Source organism: Coregonus lavaretus (genome assembly GCF_964263955.1).
Source record: "Coregonus lavaretus genome assembly, contig: HAP1_SCAFFOLD_3451, whole genome shotgun sequence".
Classification (NCBI taxonomy): domain Eukaryota; kingdom Metazoa; phylum Chordata; class Actinopteri; order Salmoniformes; family Salmonidae; genus Coregonus; species Coregonus lavaretus.
The window spans coordinates 2,501-22,363 of record NW_028162366.1 but is presented as its reverse complement, the minus strand read 5'-3'; the positions used below and the strand labels follow the sequence as shown (position 1 = coordinate 22,363).

General features: G+C 42.8%; 1 protein-coding gene across 1 annotated transcript; it reads right to left on the bottom strand.

Moving 5' to 3' along the window:
* Nucleotides 1-812: 812 nt before the first annotated feature.
* On the bottom strand, nucleotides 813-19,537 carry LOC311119325 (muscleblind-like protein 1; the record flags this gene model as incomplete). The annotated part of the gene is made up of 6 exons (XM_084194045.1): nucleotides 813-873; nucleotides 1,211-1,281; nucleotides 1,723-1,814; nucleotides 8,051-8,086; nucleotides 12,229-12,376; nucleotides 19,376-19,537. 5 exons carry the CDS (start codon nucleotides 19,535-19,537, stop codon nucleotides 1,228-1,230), a joined length of 492 nt encoding a protein of 163 aa, XP_084050171.1. The 3' UTR covers nucleotides 813-873; nucleotides 1,211-1,227.
* Nucleotides 19,538-19,863: the final 326 nt, after the last annotated feature.

Genomic DNA, 19,863 nt, shown 5'->3' with positions numbered 1-19,863 from the left:
ATGTCTGTAAACAATTGTTGGAAAAATTACTTGTGTCATGCACAAAGTAGATGTCCTAACCGACTTGCCAAAACTATAGTTTGTTAACAAGAAATCTGAGTGGTTGAAAAACAAGTTATAATGACTCCAACCTTAGTGTATGCAAACTTCCGACTTCAACTGTATCTAGTAAAGCTGGGATGGGTTTTAAAACCCAAAGGTGTACTAAACCCAAAACATTCAGCTGTCATTTTGGCACCAAGCCCACTAACCCATTTCAACAAAGTTGGCTTTGTAAGAACCAAGTCATTTACAAAAACAAGACATGCACAATTCATTCAGTCTAATATGACAATTAGTTACTATTTCTGTTAATTTTCCACTCTTGTTTAAAATACAAGGTGCACCTTAGTTTTGCGTAAACCATGAAAAATAATATCAATTAAAGAAAACAAACTGAAAACAACATATAAGAGAGTCTTGGTCTGCTGACATATCAAACTGGTGGGCGTGACTATCTTCTCATGTTGACATTCAAAGTGTGTCCGGTGTATTAATGGATGACGCCTCCACAGATATAAAGGCTGGCTGTAATGTTCTGTAGATGGCATAGTTCCTCTCTGTAGGAGGTCCACCAGTGCTGTTGTCCGTATGGTGTGTGTAGAATACACATGTTCACCACGTTACGACCAACAGGACCTTCTAGAGTAGCATGCATGTCAGTGCCACTACAGTTTACAGGTGGTTGGAGTCTTCTGGTGTTCTGGATGTTACAGGCATAGAAATAGAATCGATTCTAAAGATTCTAAATTCTAAAGATATTTCTGTGGTTACAGGCATGATGGGTGAACTGTTGTCAGGGACGGATGGAACACCAGCACACTCCAGTTCCATCTGCAGAAGACAACAATAGAACAGAATAGAATAGAAAATAAGAAATTACAGAAGAATAGAAGAACACATCAAAAGAGATTGCATAGACATAATGACATACAGATGTAGGATCTACATTTGATCACCTGCATTACAGGAAATGCAAACGTGTAGTGTATTCAAGGTTTAAAAAGGCTTCTAAAGTTTGCAATTTCAAAAAATGTATCAACCCCTACAAAAATGTCCATGAATTATAGTCAACACAATAATTAAAATGTCCTGTTGCTGCAAGATTATTTTCCTGCTGTGAGAAACTGGTCAAGTTAAAATCCTACATCCGTATGAAAATGAGTCTTACTGTTCTGGTAGAGACTTCTACATCTGGGTCACATACTTGTGAGTAAGATGATCTGCAGATATTATTGGAATCTGGGGAAGAACATGAGAGATAGGGAGAAGACAGAAAACACCCTTTACTGTAAACGTAGCTTTTACAACACAACTCTCAACGGGCTATTTTAATTTTTCTTGCATCACTTACAGACAGTGCCAAATACACTATTAATCGTATTTAAATGAAAGGAAAACAATATCCGTTACAAATAAAACAACATTGACCACTGAGGAGGAAACGATGCCGTCCTTTTACTGAATGGTCTAAGTGTGTTTAAAAGCCTCAGGGGAATATTTAGAGGTGTAATCAGTTTCCATGCATCCATCCTCCTCTTCTGATTACAATTCAATGAGTGGCCATAAGTACCAACAAGATGGAGGATACAGCCTATAGCACAGTACTCGCAAAACATCACCCGGAAGTGACATACCTCCATCACAGGAAGTGACAGAGGGAGAGGAAGCAGAAGAGCAAACCTGATTGGCTGTTGCGGTTGCAAAGGGAACACTTGTGGCAGAAGAGGTGGCTCCCGACACAGTGGCGGGCGTAGCACCGTGCATCATGGGTACTTTAGGGAGAGAAAGATCACACAGACAAATGAACTGGAGCAGGCCGAGGTGTTGTTGTATTATAAAGGTTACTGGGTACCTCTCCACTTCTAATCACGTACTGTATAAACCTAGTGTGTTGATGTTGACCATTAGTAAATCATTTGTTTCTTTCTATCTATAACTAATGCCATTTATAAAATATTCTAAGTGGACCTTTAGATAAGGTGTTAGCTGACAGTGTAACTGAGGTTTGGGATAAGGGTCAGGATAATGAGTGGGTAAGAGTGGGTTATTACAGCAACAAGCTACAGTGTCTTCAGAAAGTATTCACACCCCTTCACTTTCTCCACATTTTGTTGTGTTACAGCCTGAATTTAAAATGAATTAAATTGAGATTTTGCGTCACTGATCTACACATAATACCCCATAATGTCAAAGTGGAATTTTGCTTATTTAAAAAATTCAAAGCTGAAATGTCTTGAGTCAATAAGTATTCAACCCCTTTGTTATGGAAAGCCTAAATAGTTTCAGGAGTAAAAATGTGCTTAACAAGTCACATTATAAGTTGCATGGACTCACTCTGTGTGCAATAATAGTGGTTAACATGATTTTGTAATTGCTACCCCATCTCTGTACCCCACAGATACAATTATCTGTAAGGTCCCTCAGTCGAGCAGTGAATTTGAAGTACAGATTCAACCACAAAGACCAGGGAGGTGTTTCAATTCCTAGCAAAGAAGGGCACCGATTGCTTGACGTGTTCAAATAAAAAAAAACAGACACTGAATATCTCTGTGAGAATGGTGAAGTTATTAATTAGACTTTCGATGGTCTATCAATATACCCAGTCACTACAAAGATACAGGCGTCCTTCCTAACTCAGTTACCGGAGAGGAAGGAATCCGCTCAGAGATTGCATCATGAGGCCAATGGTAATTTTTTAAAACAGTTACAGAGTTTAATGGTTGTGATATGAGGAAACTCCACAATACTAACCTAAATGACAAATTGAAAAGAAGGAAGCTTGTGCAGAATAAAACATTTCTAAAACATGCATCCCGTTTTGCAATGTGGCACTTAAATACTGCAACAAATGAGGCTAAGAAATGAACTTTTTGTCCTGAATACAAAAAGTGTTATGTTTAGGGCAAATCCAACACAACAAGGGGTACAAATACTTTCTGAAGGCACCGCATGTGGCACATCATACGACAGACAAACATTAGCAATGTGACACCATGCGTTCGTACTGCATAGCGAGAGCGGCGACATTCCACAGGGGTGACACACAGGTGAAACAACGGTAACACTTTACTTGACACTCACTTTGTCATAACCTGTCATAATATGGGCATAACACTGTCATGACCCATATATTTACACCTTTTGTGACGTGTATTGCGTTATGTTATGGCTGGTTATGACACCTTCATACAAGTAATTTACTCCCCAAAAGATTTCCCTGCCAAGAAGTTTCCTTTCGTTTGAAAGTTTGTTTCTTAAATCCTTTGTTGTTGTTGTAATGAATTGTTTACAGTCATTTTTTTTCATTCAATAATATGTAAAAAATACACGTTGACACTGTCATGAAGCATTATGACCATCCTGTGTCACTTTACTTGGGACTAAGAAAATACACTTTCTGACACTGTCAAGAAGCATTATGACCATCATAATCACTTAAGCCAGATAGGCCTATCACGTACATGCCCTTATGTCAGTCATCAGTCATAAAGAGGGTGTCTTGTCCTGCTCCTGATATCCCAGTCATCAGCAACAGAGCACTGGGTTAGGTGCATGTCTGACATCAATGTGTGCACAATTACAATGATAATTTAATATGGTGAATTTCAGAAAGTTTTATATAACATAAACATATTGCTGACACGTAGGCTATGGTGTAATGGAATGTTTTGCCTTGTTTTGTGGGTTTTTTACACTCTTATGTAGGTTTCAAAATCAGCCATAAAATAACGCAATACATGTCACAACAGGTTATGACCACATTATAACATGTTATGACAAGTTATGTCAGCTGTTATGACATATTATGACATGGTTATGATCGTGTCATAACGTGTTATGATGCTGTGTGTCAAGTAAAGTGTTACCGAAAGAACTAGCCTACAGTAAAACCACATTCTCATAACATTCTCAAAATGTGCTTCAAAATGGCACATACTTAATTCATATTTCGATAACTATACACATCTCATAACTGAACCACCACCACCACCACCAATAATATGATAATACTACAACTAACCCTGTCTGCAACCCACAGTCCGTCCCAATCCAGTCCAGTCCCACTCTGTCAGGGTATGAAATAGAAGATGAAATGCTCTGTGTTTTTACTCCAAGCTGTGAATCTAAATGTCAATTAAATGTCATTCTATTACAAATAATTTCCCTTAAAAAATGTTAAGCACAAATAATGCAACAATATACATTTTTTAACTATGAAAATATTTTTTCCCTGCTGGACAAGGATTGTCTTGATGGTCAAGAATCCCTGCTATGCCTTTGGAAAGTATTCAGACCCCTTGACTTTTTCCACATTTTGTTAGGTTACAGCCTTAATTTAAAATTAATTACATTGTTTTTTCCCCCTCATCAATCTACACATAATTCCCCATAATGACAAAGCAAAAACTGTTTTTTAGAAATGTTTGCTAATAAAAAAAACGGAAGAAAAAAAAAACGGAAATATCACATTTACATAAGTATTCAGACCCTTTACTCAGTACTTTGTTAAAGCAACTTCGGCAGCGTTTACAGCCTTGAGTCTTCTTGGGTATGACGCTACAAGCTTGGCACAGCTGTATTTGGGGAGTTTCTCTCTGTCAGGTTGGATGGGGAGCGTTGATGCACAGCTATTTTCAGGTGTCTCCAGAGATGTTCGATCGGGTTCAAGTCCGGGCTCTGGCTGGGCCACTCAAGGACATTCAGAGACTTGTCCCGAAGCCACTCCTGCGTTGTCTTGGCTGTGTGCTTAGGGTCGTGTTGGAATGTGAACCTTCTCCCCAGTCTGAGGTCCTGAGTGCTCTGGAGCAGGTTTTCATCAAGGATCTCTCTGTACTTTGCTCCGTTCATCTTTCCCTCGATCCTGACTAGTCTCCCAGTCCCTGCCACTGGAAAATATCCCCACAGCATGAAGCTGCCGCCACCATGCTTCACCTTAGGGATTGTGGCAGGTTTCCTCCAGACGTGACGCTTGGCATTCAGGGCAAAGAGTTCAATCTTGGTTTCATCAGACCAGAGAATCTTGTTTCTTATGGTCTAAGAGTCTTTAGCTGCCTTTTGGCAAACTCCAAGAGGGCTGTCATGTGCCTTTTACTGAGGAGTGGCATCCGTCTGGCACTCTACCATAAAGGCCTAATTGGTGGAGTGCTGCAGAGATGGTTGTCCTTCTGGAAGTTTCTCCCATCTCCACAGAGGAACTCTAGAGCTCTGTCAGAGTGACCATCGGGTTCTTGGTCACCTCCTTGACCAAGGCCCTTCTCCCCTGATTGCTCAGTTTTGCAAGGGGGCCAGCTCTAGAAAGAGTCTTGGTGGTTCCAAACTTCTTCCATTTAAGAATGAAGGCTGAAGAAATGTTTTGGTACCCTTCCCCAGATCTGTGCCGCGACACAATCCTGTCTAGGAGCTCTACAGACAATTCCTTCCACCTCATGGCTTGGTTTTTGCTCTGACATGCACTGTCAACTGTGGGACCTTATATAGACAGGGGTGTGCCTTTCCAAACCATGTCCAGTCAGTTGAATTTACCACAGGTGGACTCCAATCAAGTTGTAGAAACATCTCAAGGATGATCAACGGAAACAGGATGCACCTGAGCTAAATTTCGAGTCTCATAGCAAAGGGTCTGAATACTTATGTAAATAGGTATTTCTGTAATCTGTTTTCACTTTGCCATTATGGGGTACCGTGTGTAGATTGCTGAGGAAATTGTTTTATTTAATCAATTTTAGAATAAGGCTGTAACATAACAAAATGTTGAAAAGGTCAAGGGGTCTGAATAGTTTCCAAAGGATGACAGCAGTTAACAGAGTGCTACATTTACATTTTAGTCATTTAGCAGACGCTCTTATCCAGAGCGACTTACAGTTAGTGAGTGCAGACATAATTTTTTTATACTGGCCCCCGGTGGGAATCGAACCCACAACCCTGGCGTTGCAAACGCCATGCTCTACCAACTGAGCTACATCCCTGCCGGCCATTCCCTCCCCTGGACGACTTGTGTGCCGCCCCATAGGTCTCCCGGTCGCGGCCGGCTACGACAGAGCCTGGATTCAAACCAGTATCTCTAGAGGCACAGCTAGCACTGCGATGCAGTGCCTTAGACCACTGCGCCACTCGGGAGAACTGCTACAACACATCTCAGTTGTTCACCGAAACGTCCTATCCGTGCCACTTTTCCATCATCAGGCAACGCCTGGCCAAGTGACAACTAAATCCTTCGTACTGTGTTGCTTTCATTGTGGACAGAAGATGGGGAAGATATTCACATTGAAATATTTGTATTAACGTGTAAAACAAAAAAATATGTTCTTATTATCTTATGTAAGCTGCACTGCAAAAGGAACACCTACATGAGAATGCTATTCATTGACTACAGCTCAGTGTCCAACACCATAGTGCCCTCAAAGCTCATCACTAAGCTAAGGATCCTGGGACTAAACACCTCCCTCTGCAACTGGATCCTGGACTTCCTGACGGGCCGCCCCCAAGTGGTAAGGGTAGGCAACAACACATCCGCCACACTGATCCTCAACACGGGGGCCACTCAGGGGTGCGTGCTTAGTCCCCTCCTGTACTCCCTGTTCACCCATGACTGCATGGCCAAGCATGACTCCAACACCATCATTAAGTTTGCTGATGCCACAACGGTGGTAGGACTTATCACCAACAACGATGAGACAGCCAATAGGGAGGAGGTCAGAGACCTGGCAGTGCGGTGCCAGGACAACAACGTCTCCCTCAACGTGAGCAAGACAAAGGAGATGATCGTGGACTACAGGAAAAGGAGGGCCGAACACGCCCCCATTCACATCGACGGTGCTGTAGTGGAGCGGGTCGAGAGTTTCAAGTTCCTTGGTGTCCACATCACCAACAAACTATTATGGTCCAAACACACCAAGAAAGTCGTGAAGATGGCCTTTTCCCCTCAGCAGACTGAAAACATTTTGGCATGGGTCCCAAGATCCTCAAAAAGTTCTACAGCTGCACCATTGAGAGCATCCTGACTGGTTGCATCACCGCCTGGTATGGCAACTGCTCGGCATCTGACCGTAAGAAGCTACAAAGGGTAGTGCGTACGGCCCAGTACATCACAGTCATAGACTGTTCTCTCTGCAACCGCACGGCAAGCGGTACCGGAGTGCCAAGTCTGGGTCCAAAAGGCTCCTTAACAGCTTCTACCCCCAAGTCATAAGTCGGCTGAACAATTAATCAATTGCCCCCCCCCCCCTTTTACTCTGCTGCTACTCGCTGTTTATTATTTGTGCATAGTCACTTTACCCCTACCTACATGTACAAATTACCTCGACTAACCTGTACCCCTGCACATTTACTCAGTACTGGTACCCCCTGAATATAGCCTCATTATTGTCATTTTATTGTGTTACTTTTTATTTATTTTTTACTTGAGTTTATTTAGTAAATATTTTCTTAACTCTATTTTCTTAAAACTGCATTGTTGGTTAAGGACTTGTAAGTAAGCATTTCACAGTAAGGTCTACACCTGTTGTATTCGGCGCATGTGACAAATAAAATGTGATTTGATTTGATTCAGTTTTCTTTATTGTAAACTGCCCAAGTGCAGCATTGTGGCACATGTATTTGTATGTGTAAATAAACTATCTATCTATCTATCTATCTATCTATCTATCTATCTATCTATCTATCTATCTATCTATCTATCTATCTATCTATCTATCTATCTATCTATCTATCTATCTATCTATCTATCTATCTATCTATCTATCTATCTATCTATCTATCTATCTATCTATCTATCTATCTATCTATCTATCTATCTATCTATCTATCTATCTATCTATCTATCTATCTATCTATCTATCTATCTATCTATTTAGCTGTGAAGGGAAGGAGACGAGGATATGAAGCTACTTTGGACTATTGAGAGGCCCTCTTTGTCTCAGAGTGGAAAATGGTCGCCCTGACTACTTGAGATGGAGTGTGAGGGACTGAAAAAGCTTAAAGGTAATCAGGAAGGAAAGCTGGCACCTACCAACACTTGTTGCAGGTGTCATGCACAATATCGAGCCTGCCCATCATGCATTGCAACAGGAAGATGATTGGAAAGGGAGATGGAGAGAAGAAATCAACAACCCATTACAAGACAGTGTCCATAGAGGTAGAGAGAGTTGTTATGGTTACAGAGTATACAGTACATTAAAACACATCACACAGGTGATACATCAACCACCATGCAGTGAATCAAGACATATTTACAGTGGGGAAAAAAAGTATTTAGTCAGCCACCAACTGTGCAAGTTCTCCCACTTAAAAAGATGAGAGAGGCCTGTAATTTTCATCATAGGTACACGTCAACTATGACAGACAAAATGAGGAAAAAAAATCCAGAAAATCACATTGTAGGATTTTTAATGAATTTATTTGCAAATTATGGTGGAAAATAAGTATTTGGTCACCTACAAACAAGCAAGATTTCTGGCTCTCACAGACCTGTAACGTCTTCTTTAAGAGGCTCCTCTGTCCTCCACTCGTTACCTGTATTAATGGCACCTGTTTGAACTTGTTATCAGTATAAAAGACACCTGTCCACAACCTCAAACAGTCACACTCCAAACTCCACTATGGCCAAGACCAAAGAGCTGTCAAAGGACACCAGAAACAAAATTGTAGACCTGTACCAGGCTGGGAAGACTGAATCTGCAATAGGTAAGCAGCTTGGTTTGAAGAAATCAACTGTGGGAGTAATTATTAGGAAATGGAAGACATACAAGTCCACTGATAATCTCCCTCGATCTGGGGCTCCACGTAAGATCTCACCCCGTGGGGTCAAAATGATCACAAGAACGGTGAGCAAAAATCCCAGAATCACATGGGGGGACCTAGTGAATGACCTGCAGAGAGCTGGGACCAAAGTAACAAAGCCTACCATCAGTAACACACTACGCCGCCAGAGACTCAAATCCTGCAGTGCCAGACGTGTCCCCCTGCTTAAGCCAGTCCATGTCCAGGCCCGTCTGAAGTTTGCTAGAGTGCATTTGGATGATCCAGAAGAGGATTGGGAGAATGTCATATGGTCAGATGAAACCAAAATAGAACTTTTTGGTAAAAACTCAACTCGTCGTGTTTGGAGGACAAAGAATGCTGAGTTGCATCCAAAGAACACCATACCTACTGTGAAGCATGGGGGTGGAAATATCATGCTTTGGGGCTGTTTTTCTGCAAAGGGACCAGGACGACTGATCCGTGTAAAGAAAGAATGAATGGGGCCATGTATCGTGAGATTTTGAGTGAAAACCTCCTTCCATCAGCAAGGGCATTGAAGATGAAACGTGGCTGGGTCTTTCAGCATGACAATGATCCCAAACACACCGCCCTGGCAACGAAGGAGTGGCTTCGTAAGAAGCATTTCAAGGTCCTGGAGTGGCCTAGCCAGTCTCCAGATCTCAACCCCATAGAAAATCTTTGAAGGGAGTTTGAGCCCCAAAACATCACTGCTCTAGAGGAGATCTGCATGGAGGAATGGGCCAAAATACCATCAACAGTGTGTGAAAACCTTGTGAACAGCAAACGTTTGACCTGTGTCATTGCCAACAAAGGGTATATAACACAGTATTGAGAAACTTTTGTTATTGACCAAATACTTATTTTCCACCATAATTTGCAAATAAATTCATAAAAAATCCTACAAGGTGATTTTCTGGATTTATTTTTCTAATTTTGTCTGTCATAGTTGACGTGTACCTATGATGAAAATTACAGGCCTCTCTCATCTTTTTAAGTGGGAGAACTTGCACAATTGGTGGCTGACTAAATACTTTTTTTCCCCACTGTAACTTGTATCAATCATAATCATTACTGTTAACATTTTTATTTAACTAGGCAAGTCAGTTAAGAACAAAATCTTATTTACAATGATGGCCCACGCCAGCCAAACCTGGGCCAATTGTGCACCGCCCTATGGGACTCCCGATCACAACCAGATTGTGATACAGCCTGGAATTGAACCAGGGTCTGTAGTGATGCCTCTAGCACTGAGATGCAGTGCCTTAGACCGCTGCGCCACTTTGGAGCCTGGGAATAACATTGGTCACTCTTTAAAACGCTATTGGTCACTCTTCAAAACGCTATTGACAAGACCTAGGTTTTAGCACCAGTCGTCCAGAGTGAAAAGGATGACCAGTGCTGAAAAGTCTTAAAAAGGTGAATGACCAGTCACATCAGCCAATAACTTTCCAATATCAATTACGTGCCAGGGCAAATAGGAAACTGGCAATCTTGTAATACTCCTCCTAGTAATGTAAAGGTTGTTGGCCCAGAGTGGTTATGGAAGAGCTGCCTCCAGTTCTCTCAGTGTGGACTTGGACTACTGTGGCTTGACAGCATGGATGGACTGAGAACAAAAATCGGCCTGGTTACTTCTAAAACTCTGGCCCATTTCTTTCTTCGAGGCCCCCACACCAGCCAACTTTTAACTTGAGGCTTCCAATGTTAGCCAAATGAGGATCATTCTGTTCCAAAACCCCAATTTACACAGGCCCACTAGATTAAAAATGGACCAGCCCATCTGGCATTTGCCAGAACTGTCCGATAGCCTGCCAGTGCGTCTCTGTCTGACAGTCCAGTACTGGGAGGGGAGGTGTAGACTAGAGGATCTGAGCAGCAGTGACACTCACTGGACCCAAGCTATTTTTACATAACAGGACTGTGAGAGGACTGTGAGACAGTTTAAGATGACTTTGCTGTGGTCGGACCAGGGTGGTGCCAGTACTGTCAGACTGGTGTATGTGGGTCGGACCATGGTGGTGCCAGTGTTCTGGTGTATGTGGGTCAGACCAGGGTGGTGCCAGTGTTCTGGTGTATGTGGGTCAGACCAGGGTGGTGCCAGTGTTCTGGTGTATGTGGGTTGGACCATGGTGGTGCCAGTGTTCTGGTGTATGTGGGTCGGACCATGGTGGTGCCAGTATTCTGGTGTATGTGGGTCAGACCAGGGTGGTGCCAGTGTTCTGGTGTATGTGGGTCAGACCAGGGTGGTGCCAGTGTTCTGGTGTATGTGGATCGGACCATGGTGGTGCCAGTGTTCTGGTGTATGTGGGTCGGACCATGGTGGTGCCAGTGTTCTGGTGTATGTGGGTCGGCCAGGGTGGTGCCAGTTTCTGGTGTATGTGGGTCAGACCAGGGTGGTGCCAGTGTTCTGGTGTATGTGGGTCGGACCAGGGTGGTGCCAGTGTTCTGGTGTATGTGGGTCGGACAATGGTGGTGCCAGTGTTCTGGTGTATGTGGGTCTGACCATGGTGGTGCCAGTGTTCTGGTGTATGTGGGTCGGACCAGGGTGGTGCCAGTGTTCTGGTGTATGTGGGTCGGACCAGGGTGGTGCCAGTGTTCTGGTGTATTTGGGTCGGACCAGGGTGGTGCCAGTGTTCTGGTGTATGTGGGTCGGACCAGGGTGGTGCCAGTGGTCTGGTGTATGTGTGTCGGACCAGGGTGGTGCCAGTGTTCTGGTGTATGTGGGTCAGACCAGGGTGGTGCCAGTGTTCTGGTGTATGTGGGTCGGACCAGGGTGGTGCCAGTTTCTGGTGTATGTGGGTCAGACCAGGGTGGTGCCAGTGTTCTGGTGTATGTGGGTCGGACCAGGGTGGTGCCAGTGTTCTGGTGTATGTGGGTCGGACAATGGTGGTGCCAGTGTTCTGGTGTATGTGGGTCTGACCATGGTGGTGCCAGTGTTCTGGTGTATGTGGGTCGGACCAGGGTGGTGCCAGTGTTCTGGTGTATGTGGGTCGGACCAGGGTGGTGCCAGTGTTCTGGTGTATGTGGGTCGGACAATGGTGGTGCCAGTGGTCTGGTGTATGTGTGTCGGACCAGGGTGGTGCCAGAGGTTTTACGGGTAAGGAGCCTGAAGCCAGAGGTTTTACGGGTAAGGAACCTAAAGCCAGAGGTTTTACGGTAAAGGAGCCTGAAGCCAGAGGTTTTATGGGTAAGGAGCCTGAAGCCAGAGGTTTTATGGCTGAAGACAGAGGTTTTATGGGTAAGGAGCCTAGAACCAGAGGTTTTATGGGTAAGGAGCCTGAAGCCAATGGTTTTATGGGTAAGGAGCCTGAAGCCAAAGGTTTTATGGGTAAGGATTTGGGTTTGTGAATGGTGGTCAGCAGTATCAGACTTAACTTCAGGGGTCGTGGCGAGTTGAGAGGTGAAAGGTGAGAGGTCAAGGCATACCTGATGGGAAGAACTGCTGCTGAAACTGCATGTTGGCCAGGGCCTGTTGGTACTGGAACATTCCAGCGGCGTTGAACATGGCGGTGGCACCGTTGGCTTTCTCAAGTGTGGGTCTCTTTGGTAATGGAGGTAAAACAGGTGAAAGCCCCTGATAGAGGGACCCGATGGAGGAGAAAACACAAAACAAAAGGATGGAAGGATCGCGGTGGGGGGGGAGGGGGGGGGGGGTAGTAGTGGATTCAAAGACAGAGAGAAGAAAACATTTCATTAGAAGACAAAGGCATCTCCAAGTAGCAATCATTTTGATCCAAAAAATCAGCAAGTCCTTTTAAAGCAAGCGGTGGTCTATGTAACATTAGTCCTTCCAAAGCAAGCAGTGGTCTATGTAACATTAGTCCTTCTAAAGCAAGCAGTGGTCTATGTAACATTAGTCCTTCTAAAGCGAGCAGTGGTCTATCTATGTAACACTAGTCCTATAGCAAAACAGTGGTCTGTTACTCTACTCCTTCTAAAGCAAGACATTGGTACTGGTCTATGAATTGTGATAACTAGTGATAACAATAAAAGTAGTTACCACCATACAGACAATATACACAGAAATAGTATGTACTGTAAAGTATGAATAATGCAAAAATAAACAGTGTTGTAAAGTACTTAAGTAAAAATACTTTAAAGTACTACTTAAGTAATTTTTTGGGGTATCTGTACTATTTCTATTTTTGACAACTTTTACTTTTACTTCACTACAATCCTAAAGAAAATAATGTACTTTTTACTCCATACGTTGTCCCTGACACCCAAAAGTACTCGTTACATTTTGACAGGAAAATGACCCAATTCACACACTTATCAAGAGATCATCCCTGGTCATCCCTACAGCCTCTGATCTGGCGGACTCACTAAACACAAATGCTTGGTTTGTAAATGATGTCTGAGTGTTGGAGTGTTCCCCTGGATATCCATCAATAAAAAAACAAGATCAAATGGTGCCATCTGTTTTCTTAATATAAGGAATTTTAGATGATTTATACTTGTACTTTTACTTTTAATACTTAACTACAATTTAGCAATTCCAATTACTTGTGATACTTAAGTATATTTAAAACCAAATACTTTTAGACTTTTACTCAAGTAATATTTTACTGGGTGATTTTCACTTTTACTTGAGTCATTTTCTATTAGGGTATCTTAACTTTTACTCAAGTATGACAATTTAGTACTTTTTCCACCACTACAAATAAACAAGTTATTATAACACATAATTGATAACATATTATGAGCGCTACAAAATAATGATACTAATAATTGTACTAGTAATAAGGAGTCAACAGAAATGATGTTAACAGAGAAAAGATGCACTGCCAGCTCCATGATTAACAGTAGAAGCCTTGTTGCCAGCTCCATGATTAACAGTAGAAGCCTTGTTGCCAGCTCCATGATTAACAGTAGAAGCCTTGTTGCCAGCTCCATGATTAACAGGAGAAGCCTTGTTGCTAGCTCCATGATTAACAGTAGAAGCCTTGTTACTAGCTCCATGATTAACAGGAGAAGCCTTGTTGCCAGCTCCATGATTAACAGGAGAAGCCTTGTTGCTAGCTCCATGATTAACAGTAGAAGCCTTGTTGCCAGCTCCATGATTAACAGGAGAAGCCTTGTTGCTAGCTCCATGATTAACAGTAGAAGCCTTGTTGCTAGCTCCATGATTAACAGTAGAAGCCTTGTTGCTAGCTCCATGATTAACAGCAGAAGCCTTGTTGCTAGCTCCATGATTAACAGTAGAAGCCTTGTTGCCAGCTCCATGATTAACAGGAGAAGCCTTGTTGCTAGCTCCATGATTAACAGTAGAAGCCTTGTTGCCAGCTCCATGATTAACAGTAGAAGCCTTGTTGCTAGCTCCATGATTAACAGTAGAAGCCTTGTTGCTAGCTCCATGATTAATAGTAGAAGCCTTGTTGCTAGCTCCATGATTAACAGTAGAAGCCTTGTTGCTAGCTCCATGATTAACAGTAGAAGCCTTGTTGCTAGCTCCATGATTAACAGTAGAAGCCTTGTTGCCAGCTCCATGATTAACAGGAGAAGCCTTGTTGCTAGCTCCATGATTAACAGGAGAAGCCTTGTTGCTAGCTCCATGATTAACAGTAGAAGCCTTGTTGCTAGCTCCATGATTAACAGTAGAAGCCTTGTTGCTAGCTCCATGATTAACAGGAGAAGCCTTGTTGCCAGCTCCATGATTAACAGGAGAAGCCTTGTTGCTAGCTCCATGATTAACAGGAGAAGCCTTGTTGCTAGCTCCATGATTAACAGGAGAAGCCTTGTTGCCACCTCCATGATTAACAGTAGAAGCCTTGTTGCTAGCTCCATGATTAACAGGAGAAGCCTTGTTGCTAGCTCCATGATTAACAGTAGAAGCCTTGTTGCTAGCTCCATGATTAACAGGAGAAGCCTTGTTGCCAGCTCCATGATTAACAGTAGAAGCCTTGTTGCCAGCTCCATGATTAACAGTAGAAGCCTTGTTGCCAGCTCCATGATTAACAGTAGAAGCCTTGTTGCTAGCTCCATGATTAACAGTAGAAGCCTTGTTGCTAGCTCCATGATTAACAGTAGAAGCCTTGTTGCTAGCTCCATGATTAACAGTAGAAGCCTTGTTGCTAGCTCCATGATTAACAGTAGAAGCCCTGTTGCTAGTTCCATGATTAACAGTAGAAGCCTTGTTGCTAGCTCCATGATTAACAGTAGAAGCCTTGTTGCTAGCTCCATGATTAACAGTAGAAGCCTTGTTGCCAGCTCCATGATTAACAGTAGAAGCCTTGTTGCTAGCTCCATGATTAACAGTAGAAGCCTTGTTGCTAGCTCCATGATTAACAGTAGAAGCCTTGTTGCTAACTCCATGATTAACAGTAGAAGCCTTGTTGCCAGCTCCATGATTAACAGTAGAAGCCCTGTTGCTAGCTCCATGATTAACAGTAGAAGCCTTGTTGCTAGCTCCATGATTAACAGTAGAAGCCTTGTTGCTAGCTCCATGATTAACAGTAGAAGCCTTGTTGCCAGCTCCATGATTAACAGTAGAAGCCCTGTTGCTAGCTCCATGATTAACAGTAGAAGCCTTGTTGCTAGCTCCATGATTAACAGTAGAAGCCTTGTTGCTAGCTCCATGATTAACAGTAGAAGCCTTGTTGCTAGCTCCATGATTAACAGTAGAAGCCTTGTTGCTAGCTCCATGATTAACAGTAGAAGCCTTGTTGCTAGCTCCATGATTAACAGTAGAAGCCCTGTTGCTAGCTCCATGATTAACAGTAGAATCCCTGTTGCTAGCTCCATGATTAACAGTAGAAGCCCTGTTGCTAGCTCCATGATTAACAGTAGAAGCCCTGTTGCTAGCTCCATGATTAACAGTAGAAGCCTTGTTGCTAGCTCCATGATTAACAGTAGAAGCCCTGTTGCTAGCTCCATGATTAACAGTAGAAGCCTTGTTGCTAGCTCCATGATTAACAGTAGAAGCCCTGTTGCTAGCTCCATGATTAACAGTAGAAGCCCTGTTGCTAGCTCCATGATTAACAGTAGAAGCCCTGTTGCTAGCTCCATGATTAACAGTAGAAGCCCTGTTGCTAGCTCCATGATTAACAGTAGAAGCCTTGTTGCTAGCTCCATGATTAACAGTAGAAGCCTTGTTGCTAGCTCCATGATTAACAGTAGAAGCCCTGTTGCTAGCTCCATGATTAACAGTAGAAGCCTTGTTGCTAGCTCCATGATTAACAGTAGAAACCTTGTTGCCAGCTCCATGATTAACAGTAGAAGCCTTGTTGCCAGCTCCATGATTAACAGTAGAAGCCCTGTTGCCAGCTCCATGATTAACAGTAGAAGCCTTGTTGCTAGCTCCATGATTAACAGTAGAAGCCCTGTTGCCAGCTCCATGATTAACAGTAGAAGCCTTGTTGCTAGCTCCATGATTAACAGTAGAAGCCTTGTTGCTAGCTCCATGATTAACAGTAGAAGCCTTGTTGCTAGCTCCATGATTAACAGTAGAAGCCTTGTTGCTAGCTCCATGATTAACAGTAGAAGCCCTGTTGCTAGCTCCATGATTAACAGTAGAAGCCCTGTTGCTAGCTCCATGATTAACAGGAGAAGCCTTGTTGCTAGCTCCATGATTAACAGGAGAAGCCCTGTTGCTAGCTCCATGATTAACAGGAGAAGCCTTGTTGCTAGCTCCATGATTAACAGTAGAAGCCCTGTTGCTAGCTCCATGATTAACAGGAGAAGCCTTGTTGCTAGCTCCATGATTAACAGGAGAAGCCCTGTTGCTAGCTCCATGATTAACAGGAGAAGCCCTGTTGCTAGCTCCATGATTAACAGGAGAAGCCTTGTTGCTAGCTCCATGATTAACAGTAGAAGCCTTGTTGCTAGCTCCATGATTAACAGTAGAAGCCCTGTTGCTAGCTCCATGATTAACAGTAGAAGCCCTGTTGCTAGCTCCATGATTAACAGTAGAAGCCCTGTTCATTCTGAAGTCCCTCTACATACCCACACATGCAAAACTGGAAATAATAAGAAAATATATCATAATCATGCAATATATTTATACTTGAATACTACTGAATAGACACTAATCATGCTTTTAACTACTGCATTAATTAAATTAACTCCAGATAGACATTCAAGCCATGTTATAAATAATGAATAAACTAGCAGGGATGAACTGACTGTAGACAGTATTCTAATACAGCTTCTTAGGCCCTGTGCGTGTTTTGCCAATTCCGCCTCATTCCCTTGTTGACGGAACGGTAATATTTAGGTGAATTAACTGGGTACCATTTTACCCCAATCAATTCATCACCCCATCAATGAAACGTTTAGTAAACAGTAATGCCACAATCAATTCATCACCGCATCAATGAAAGGGTTAGTAAACAGTAATGCCACAATCAATTCATCACCGCATCAATGAAAGGGTTAGTAAACAGTAACTAATTGGGAAGTATTTAGTTAGAATCTAGTATAACAGAGCTGCATGCCAAGCTAAAAGGTGAAAGGTCATAGTACCAGGTCAAAGGTTGCGTCGAGGGGTCGCTTCAGTGATTTGACAGCCGACTGAGTCTTAATTAGCAGGCAGCGAGCACATGATGGCAATGGGCCAATGGGGTTCAAGCGCATTAACATAAACCAGCAAGCAGAGGTGCATCATGGGGGCAGCAGTGTAGTTTGGGTTGGTGAGAAAAACAACAACAACAAAACAAAAAACAAACAAACAAAAAACAAATCATTGGAATGCAATATACAACAAACAACAGGTCTATGGCCTTGACATTATTAATGGTTGTAGGGTTGTTACTGTAAACACTATGGCCTTGACATCATTAATGACTGTATGGTTGTTACTGTAAACACTATGGCCTTGACATCTTTCATGGTTGTAGGGTTGTTACTGTAAATACTATGGCCTTGACATCATTCATGGTTGTAGGGTTATTACTGTAAACACTATGGCCTTGACATCATTAATGGTTGTAGGGTTATTAATGTAAACACTATGGCCTTGACATCATTAATGGTTGTAGGGTTATTAATGTAAACACTATGGCCTTGACATTATTAATGGCTGTAAGGTTATTACTGTAAACACCATGGCCTTGACATCATTAATGGCTGTATGGTTGTTACTGTAAACACCATGGCCTTGACATCATTAATGGTTGTAGGGTTATTATTGTAAACACCATGGCCTTGACATCATTAATGGCTGTATGGTTGTTACTGTAAACACCATGGCCTTGACATCATTGATGGTTGTAGGGTTATTACTGTAAACACTATGGCCTTGACATCATTAATGACTGTATGGTTGTTACTGTAAACACTAATGCCTTCACATCATTAATGGTTGTAGTGTTGTTACTGTAAACACTATTGATTCACATCATTAATGGTTGTAATAATATTACTGTAAACACTATGACTTTAACATCATTAATGGTTGTAGGGTTATTACTGTAAACACTATGGCCTTGACATCATTAATGGTTGTAGGGTTGTTACTGTAAACACTATGGCCTTGACATCATTAATGGTTGTAGGGTTGTTACTGTAAACACTCTGGCCTTGACATCATTAATGGTTGTAGGGTTGTTACTGTAAACACTATGGCCTTGACATCATTAATGGTTGTAGGGTTATTACTGTAAACACTATGGCCTTGACATCATTAATGGTTTTAGGGTTGTTACTGTAAACACTATGACTTTGACATCATTAATGGTTGTAGGGTTATTACTGTAAACACTATGGCCTTGACATCATTAATGGTTGTAGGGTTGTTACTGTAAACACTCTGGCCTTGACATCATTAATGGTTGTAGGGTTGTTACTGTAAACACTATGACTTTGACATCATTAATGGTTGTAGGGTTATTACTGTAAACACTATGGCCTTGACATCATTAATGGTTTTAGGGTTGTTACTGTAAACACTATGGCCTTCACATCATTAATGGTTGTAGGGTCATTAATGTAAACACTATGGCCTTGACATCATTTACTGACACACAGGAGTGTTGCTTTCCTTGCTATTCACTGTTACTTGATTGAGCTAAATACTGATATTGCATTTATCATTAGACACTTCCTGATTTCAAGAAACTACCGAACTCTTTAAAGTGAATCATGAGGTATCATATAGTATTTTCAGTGCTATTACATCCAGGACTACTTGTTATTTTTCGAATGACGTTTCTATTGGGAGACACACCAACGCTGTGAAATTGACACTCCAGTAGTCCTAGCTGTAGTAGGAGAAAGTATTGCTACAGCGGCTCTAATAAGCATAACAAGATATCCAGTTATAACACGCGTTACACAGCATAGTAACAGTTGAAAGGGCAAAAGGAAAGGGGTACGGGAGGGAGGGGGAAGTAAGTCAGACTTTTAGCATTAGACAATGAAGCTAGCTAGCTGCTTAATAAGTACACATGACCTGTACTCTCTGCGTCTGCTGGGTAGTCTAGGTGGTGTGAGGGGAGGGGATGACAGAGGAATGGGGGAGAACTAGGGAGGCTGAGGGGGGCGATGACAGGGCACGGGGGGCAGGGGACAGGTTTTCGGACGTAGGTGGGGTTTGATAGGGGTGGCTGGGGGGGTGTTACAGAAGGATCCCTACCATGGCTGCCGCGGCAGCAGCCTGGTGGACCTGGTGTTGGCCAGCCTTTATCTTGGCCTGCAGGTGGGCTGGAGGGTGGAAGTATTTACACTTCTCCCTGGAGCAGCGGCCCTTGATGTAGTCCATACACACGGTGACTGTGTTGTCGTTGGTGTCTATCATGGTGCTGTCTGAGGGGTGGGCGAAGCGACAGTCATTCTCCCCCCGCGTACAGTTACCTCTCTGGTACTCCCGACATACCTGTGGAAAGGAGGGAGGAATGGATACAGAAACACACAGACACACAGAAACACAGACACACAGACATACAGACACACACACATACAGACACACAGACACACAGACACACACACAGAAACACAGACAGACAACACACACACACACACACACACACACAGACAGACAGACACACACACAGACAGACAGACACACAGACACACAAACAGACAGACACACAGACAGACAGACAGACACACAGACAGACACAC